The 7,941-nt window shown below is 48.4% G+C and overlaps 2 protein-coding genes across 2 annotated transcripts; both read right to left on the bottom strand.

Moving 5' to 3' along the window:
* Window positions 1-933: 933 nt before the first annotated feature.
* TEOVI_000725700 (protein phosphatase with EF-Hand domains, putative) lies at window positions 934-5,226 on the bottom strand (the record flags this gene model as incomplete). The annotated part of the gene is made up of 1 exon (XM_067223905.1): window positions 934-5,226. One exon carries the CDS (start codon window positions 5,224-5,226, stop codon window positions 934-936), a length of 4,293 nt encoding a protein of 1,430 aa, XP_067080006.1.
* Window positions 5,227-6,310: 1,084 nt separating this feature from the next.
* On the bottom strand, window positions 6,311-7,366 carry TEOVI_000725600 (uncharacterized protein; the record flags this gene model as incomplete). Its single annotated transcript, XM_067223904.1, has 1 exon — window positions 6,311-7,366. The coding sequence occupies one exon, from the start codon at window positions 7,364-7,366 to the stop codon at window positions 6,311-6,313; it is 1,056 nt and encodes a 351-aa protein (XP_067080005.1).
* Between the last annotated feature and the right edge of the window lie 575 nt (window positions 7,367-7,941).

Raw genomic sequence — 7,941 nt, 5'->3', positions numbered from 1 at the left:
TGATGCAAATGAAGGAACGATATTGAATATTTGTCATCGGTTATTCAAAATATCTCATTTGATCTCTCTTTTTTATATTTTTTTTATATACTGCCTTTCGTGCTTTCAACGTGAGTAATTTAAACAATAAACAAAAAAGTAGACGACTCTACCTAACCGTAACCACGCATAAAATCAAATATACATATATTGAAATCTTTGCATCTTATACATTTTTTTCATTAATTTTAACGCACCTTATGTTTTAAATATAAACAAGACAGATATAACCATTTGCTTCGATCACTTCACATATGATCGAATGGAGCGAGAAGCTAAACATGATGATAAAAAAAAAACAACGGAAAAAACTAAGTTATAATCATAAAGTTGGAAAATAAAATAATATGGAAGTACAAAAAGATGAGAATAGACCGCTTTTTTTTTTTCAATATACCGTACCTTATATAAATAAGTTGACATAAATATGTCCTCGATACTTTACTTTGGTATAACACAATATTGCCCATTGCGTTCACCAACTGCCTCCAACGTTGCACCTCCTCGCTTCACTTTAGTTCCCCTTCACCCCGCCTTTTGCTTCCAACATTGTCAATGCCCTTCATATTTTATTTATTACTTGATCACTCGTTCATCCCTGCGCGGGTGCTGAAGGAGGGGAGTAGGAGACCACAAAAGGGCGAAAAAACAAAAAAATAAGGTAATAGTGTTGGAAAGTACTGATATGATTGTTTCTAACGCAGGCAATAGCAATCAGTATGCAACTCTGTTTATTAAATGTCGCTCACATCGCAGCTCTTCTTTTCGTTCAGATTTATAAACTTTTGACCGTTTGTCTGTTCCCTCTACGGCACTGACAAACAGTTCTGTCTTCGCATCCAATTACTCACACCGTAGAGTTGCTGTTTATTTCGTCGTAAGTGATCCCACTGTTTAACCAGAATGGTCACCGTCACCTCCAAGCAGCGTACTAGATAAGGAGAAATTGTCCCGGCATGTCGATCTCCCCGTTGCATTGGCTGCAAGCGACTCTGAAGTTGGTACCATCTCGCCGTACGGAGCTTGTGGAGGAATGGGAGAAGGAGACCCCTCCCGTACCGACCCGGAGGTGTGGTCACTGCTTAAGGGAGACGAGAATCCGGTTCGCTGTCGCGCCCGATCGCGGTTTAGATGCCCGCGACATGACCGTAGGGCTCGTCTGTGCAGCGGTGACTGCTGTTCAGAACCGATTCGCGGTAACGGTGACTGCTGTCCAGAACGATACCTTAGGAGCGGGGACTGCTGTTCTGAATTGAATCGTGATGGCGCGGCGTGCGGGCTTCGCGCGACGCAGTTTATTGGTAATCGCTCCTGTTTTGCACACCGAGGGAGCATGGTTCGGGGTAATCGGCGTCGCCTCCTGCCCTCCCGCCGCGCAAAAGCATCCTCCCGCCCATCTGCCTGCACAGGTGGCACTGCGGACGGTCGCTCAGCTCGTGTCTCGGCATCAGCAGATCCCACAGCGGTAGCAACGGCTGCCGTGTCCTCCGACGGCACGCACTGATCTAAACACCACAACGGACACAGTTTTAGCGCGCCCACTTTAGAAGTATCTCCACTGTTGCAACTGCCAGACTCTCCGAAGTTGGTGGTCCATTCTTTACAGCCACTTTCAGCGACGTGATCGTCATAATGGCATGAGTGCTCGCCGTGCGAAATAGATACGGTAGAGAAGAATGTAACAAACTGGTCTCTCGTGAGGTAATCTGCTTGAGCATTTTTTACGCCGATGTTGTTCACAACACTTTTGAGTAACGCCACTTGGCACCTCAGGGACGACGCCCTCGACAATGCCCTGCTCAACACCCCCAAGGACTCTGACAAACTACAACACTCCGCCGATCCAAGAAGGTGTTGCCCCACGTCGCGTATTAGACAAAATATAATTTGCTGCTCTTGACGTGTTGGCGGATCCAGCATGCATCGACCAATGTGATTAAAAGTAACGGCAAATTGATCAAATGTCAGTTTCCCATCGTGCGTGTTGTTGAGTGCCTTAAAGTGTTGCAGGGTTGATCGGATGGTATCACAGGCAAACCTCTCGTGCAAATGCAGCAAGACAGGATATACTCTCATGCAATCCAAGTCGCTCATAGTGGCACTTACGGATTGTCGGCTCCACAACACGGACGACGAGTGCGTTGAAGATTCCTCATCTGAGTCCACAGCCATTTCGACATGCGCCGGCGTATAAGAAACTAGCGCTGTACTGCTAGCTGAGTTTGCTGGAGTCCAATCGTCGCAGTACTCTCCTGCTTTGGATACCGGGGAAGGCATGGGAATGGCAGCGTCTGCGGACACACCGCTAGGCTCGTCACACAACACTGTTGTTCCGGCTGCTGGCTTCTCATCAGAGCCTCTCTGGGGGAAAAAATCGATGTCAAACGACCCGGTGAGGTCCAAAACCACAGATTCATCAGAATCCTCGACACCGACACTATCAACAACGTCAACGATGTCACCCACTGCCGCATGTCCACACGCATCCTTGTCAAAGATTTGAAATAGAGTGAATATAGTGTTGTCCTCCATCATCCCACCGGCACGTGAAATGGAGCGGAGCGCTGAAACCAGAGAGTTGAAACTCAACCTTATTTTCCGCCAAGAGTCATCCCTCTGGTTGCCTCCTCCGCAACATCCGCCCGACGGTAGGACGGAAGATCCCCCCATTGTATTCGGGATTCCCCTACATCCGTCACCTGTTCTTTCAGCCAAATTCAACATTAAACCACTGGGGGAGAGAGTTACTCCGCTCCCGATGAATTTGCCATTATCATCTGTGATCGGCTGCTCTTCGGCAAAATGGTCCGTTGTAATGCATGACAAGAGGTCACCAGGCATGTCAACATCACGAAAAACGTGACGCAGCAACGCCGTTTGGAAACGAGCTGAGAACAGTGCCGTGAAGCATGGGTTGAACCTGCGAAGAAAGGTCACATACCGTATATATGGCGATCCCTCTTCATAAGACGACCCAACAAGGTACGGAGCTAGAAAGTACCACGGTATGTCCATGTTTAGGACCTTCCGCATGATATCACACCATTCGACCTTGTGGATGGTGCCATTCTTCCCACTATCCGCTCTGACAAATGAGGAAAGTAAGGAGTACCGGCTGCTATAGATAATTCCGACGAGGACATCAAGCATGCGTGCCCTTGCCAGCATCCGCTCCCTTGTATCGTCCACGCACCGCACCAACTCAATTGGTGAATGGACTGGGCCAGCCTTTCTGGAACTATCAACAGTCTTGGCGCGTGGACTCTCATGATGTGAGGGAGATTCCCCATCCTTAACACTCGAAACTCCCCCCATGGCTTTGGTGTCGCCGGAACCGTTGCCGTCTTGCCCAACCGGCGACTCTTCAGCATCCACACCGCGTGAAAAGTCGGTGAGTCCCTCCAGCAGATCACTCATAACAACGTCCCTCACCACCGTTTCGGCATCTCGCAAAAACCATGTGTGAAAGGTCGGCTGCACAGAACCCTTTTCCAACACTGCGATGGCTCCACGATTGTTGGAAACACCAGTGTAGTTTGATGCGCTAAAAACCGTACAGTTACTACGCCCATGAACAAACTGAAACCCTGCCTGCACCATCTGATGGGAACGGACAACGAGTTTCAGTTTATTTAACCGCAGAAAATTCTCAGTGATGGGTTCAAGATACTCCACACCAACGCCCCGCACGCTGCTCCGCCAATTCGCACCTTGATGCCTCACCCCTATCCTACGGGAAAGATAAGTATCCACAGGATCATTCCACAGGAGCTCTGAGGCCAACCGCTCGCCGTCTGTTCGCGGCTCCAGAGCCGAAAACTTCGTCACGCGACCCACAGCCTCAATTTCAGCCACCGTAGCGCCGTTCCGTGGAACCCCACCATGCACCACAATCACATCCTCATCCACAAGAGTAGCCCACGCCATGACGTCGTAACTCGCCGAGAACAAGTCAAGGAGTTGTTTAGCCTCCCAGTAGGTGTACTTGCTAAACACTTCCGCTTGAAAACCATACTCAGCATTCACACGAGAGTCTTCGTGGTTGCCACGATTGATGAACACATAATCGGGAAAGAGACACTGTAAAAGTAAAACGTGCAGAAGCACACCCACACCGTTGGAACCGCGGTCAACATAATCACCGTTGAAGACATAATACCTCCTAGGTGAAGGAAGGCCGCAGAGACGGTTTAGCACTAACGCAAGGTCCTTCAACTGTCCATGCAAATCTCCCACAACAACGGCGTCACCACCATCAGGAATATTCACGCGCAGCACAGCCGAGCGCTTGGACATAATGGCAATGGCATTGGTCAATATTCGCACGGCTATCTTAAAGCACACAACTCCTCCTGAAAGGATCGACTCGCTGATGTCAACGTATTCTTCCATAGTTATGGAGTAATCCGCCGGTTCGGCCGTGTTGGGAGAGGATGGCCGTTGCCTGGGGGAGTGAGACCGTGACCTTGTGGAGATGCAGCCACCGAGTTCGGGTGGTCCTCGGGAAACGCGGCGGAACTCAATGCCATTCCACACCTGCTTAAACGCTGTGTCCAGCATTCGCTCGTAGATGGAAGCACTGCGCCACATCCTTTGAAGGCGTGTCAGGGGGTTCCTATTTCGCTCAGGAAAATCCAACTTGATCCGCGAGAATTTTGAAAACGGTGCCAGAGGGGGCTCATCCCACAGTTTCTCATGATGTGAGGTTGCCGCACCCTCAGTTGAAGCATGTTTGTTGCCTTTACCAATGTTAGGGCTCGAACGAGCCCTGCTACTAATTTCATTGTTCATTCTGACCTTACTTGGGCAACACTCAATCAGGCGGGCGGGCACTCTCTCGCCGCAATACACGCACTGGTGCAACAGGCACTTCTGCTTATGTTGCCGATAGTCTGACTCCTTTATGCGCAAACGACAGTTTGGGCACTGTACCAACTGAACATCAGTGGCGCATTTGAGTAAATGTGCCCCACGTTGGGACTGTGGGACAAAAGCCCGACACCAGTCGTTCTTGCAAGTTACAAAATTATCCTCTCCACCCCTGTACGCCTGGATTAAACCCAAAAGGTAAGAAAAGGGATCTGTCGGCCGGACTCGCGCAACTTCTTCAGTCCACTCCTCCATGAGCCAATTGAAACGAAAGCGGGCGAGATATTCTTCACCAGAGCCACTGAATTCATGGCTCATCGCCCTCACCTCAGCAATGTTTCGCTTCACCGCTGCTGTTAAATCGCTTCCTCTTTCCCTTTCAAAGTATTGCAACAACACCTCCGATACAAATTATGAGGGACTGAGGTTCCCAGCACGGTCAATTTACTTAAATCTTCCTTAATGCAAGTGTAAAAGGGGCCAATTTCACCTCTCTTAGGTCACTCGCGAAAAAATGGAGGAGAAACGTGCACACCACCCTCCAGCTCCTTTTTGTTTCTACTCAACTAGCAGTTCCTTCACCGCCCTTAGCAACTTCCAATTGTCTCCAAAAGGCAGCACTAAAAGATGCCCTCCAGTGGTATCAATATTCTGTGTGCCGACGTCTCGTAACGTGAAGAGATATGTTTCCGTTTAGTCACCTTCACTTCAGTGCTTCACAAATGCCCTTTCTCCCCCTGCCCCACGGATCATACAAGACAAGAAAAGATAAAAAGAAGGCGCCACACTCACCAAGGGCGATGTCGAAGGTATCCCTTCAGATGTCCCTTATTTATTTGTTAAAATTGCGCCCAGAAAGACGCGACGACAATGATGACAGCGGAATACTCAACCAAACGGAAAGATATGAGCCGTTTAACCTACAAGGACAGTCGAAAGAAATCACCACACCGCTACGAGTACTTTTAGAAAATTGTTGAGGCAAACAGGTGGGGGAAAATGAACAAGGAAACAAGTATGAAAAGATAAAAAGTACACGTAACGACACACAAGGAATGCGACAGCCACGCGGCGGTTATAAAAGGGAGCGAAACAACAAGAAATTCAGAGAGGCAAATAGTAGCACGGAAGCGATTCAACGAAAACGTGAAAAACAGAAAGGTAACAAGTGATGGATCATAAACAAAAACGGAAGGTGATCCACAGTACACATGGATAAAATAGTGAGAAGCGAGACAAACCAAGCACCGAAAAGGAATGCAACCGTTACTCGCGCATTTAAGTGACCTCACGAACTGTCAATACATTATGTACAGTTCTTCAAGGGGATACGAGGCGTCATCACCAATAATATATATATGTGTGTGTGTTTTTTTGGCACAAGAAATGCGAATATGTAGCTTTAGTGCCCACCACAGTGTCCGCAACACGGGCAGAAGTTAAGCACCTGATTCTCCCTCGATGTTGCCTCATCCCACTTAACATCCTCACCACTAATGAATCCCTTTAGTGGCACTAGCTCCAATCCCAGCCCAATCCCCAGAGATGACGAAATGATCTGCACATCCTCCATCGGTTTCCCCTTCTGGTGATGATCTCCTACAAAAACAACTGGTGGCGCCGTCAACTGGGGGCCGGAGCCGCTTCCCACAGACGAGGTATCGCTGAGGCGCCTTAGCGTAGACACAAGCTCGGCAGCAGTTGAACCGACAAAGTGCACATCAACAGCGCACGAGGAGCCACTCTTCACAAAGTCACGTGCACAGAGAGTGAGATGTTCAGCTAAAAAGTCCAAACCCTCCTGCACGATGGGGTTCTTTTTCTCGCAGCCAACGATACAATCATACGGCAACCGCACTACCACATGTTTTATTCGGTTAAACACCCCACGAAGCGAGGCATAGGCGGCCAGCCACGCCACCTCAACAGCAATCTTGGTGGCTGCTTCCTCCAGCAGAATGTACGAGACGTCTAACACAACCACCTCCCCAAAATTCACGTCCTTCGAGAGTCGGAACTGAATTAGTTCGGGTGGGAAGTAATGTGTAACAACAACTGGTGTCTGAGATGAGGTACGCGATGTTAGTTGAGTATATCCTGTCGAGCCCAGGTTTTGATCCGACTGCCTACCAGCGCTGAAACTGGAAGAAAAGAAGGTGGTGGTTACGTTTGCCTTCGGAGGAAAGATACACAAATCGTCATATACTATGTCGTACATGTTCCAGATCTCCCTCCACACGGCACTGCACAACTGCGCGTTCACCTCCGCATTATTGTCAACATCAGGAACCTGAACACCCACATGGAAGTGAGAGAAAATCATAGGTTGGGTTTTACCGCTCAGTGTGAAGTCCACAGCGGGTGGACGTGTGTTTGTAAGGCGAAAGCCCCGCAGATGAACCAGTAGCGCCTGCGAATTCTCTGGCGAGGCGCCATTGCCGCGAACGCGAAGAAACATTAATGCCCCTGTTCGTTGTCAACCTCTCTTTTTTTTTTTCGCCCTCAGGTCTTTCTTGGTTTGTACAAATGTTCACCTTTCCATCCCCAATGAGCAAAAAAAAAAAGGAAAAATAAAAGGAAAAAGAGCAAACAAAAGAAAAGGTAAGAGGTGTTAACTACAACACCGATAGGAAGCGTCACAACGGAGCAACGCTCAGAGAGAGAGAGAGAGAGAGAATCGAGCAATGAAGACAGCGGGTAACAACAGAAAAACGCAGAACAGTCCCTTATCATGAACTGAAAAAAGCAGAATGGAAAGAAATGAACGAATAGGGGAAACAAACGGAATATAGAACATAACCCATACCTTCCTCCCTTCCACTTTTGGAAACAACTATCGCACCACACTTCAACCCCGTGTCCCCCTTCTCTAACATTTCTTATTGATACTACCGCTCCTTTTTCCTGTAATTTACTCCCTTCCAATCTAATTTAACTTTAGTACCCTTCTCTCCACTCCTCATGTCTTATCACTCATCCACCAACGCCAGGAATTTGGTGGGGAGGGGGGATCAAAAAAAAAAAAAAATGTTA

Source organism: Trypanosoma equiperdum (genome assembly GCF_001457755.1).
Source record: "Trypanosoma equiperdum strain OVI genome assembly, contig: ctg_2000, whole genome shotgun sequence".
Lineage (NCBI taxonomy): Eukaryota > Euglenozoa > Kinetoplastea > Trypanosomatida > Trypanosomatidae > Trypanosoma > Trypanosoma equiperdum.
Note: the sequence above shows the minus strand (reverse complement) of the source record. Positions and strands in the feature narration are given on the sequence as shown.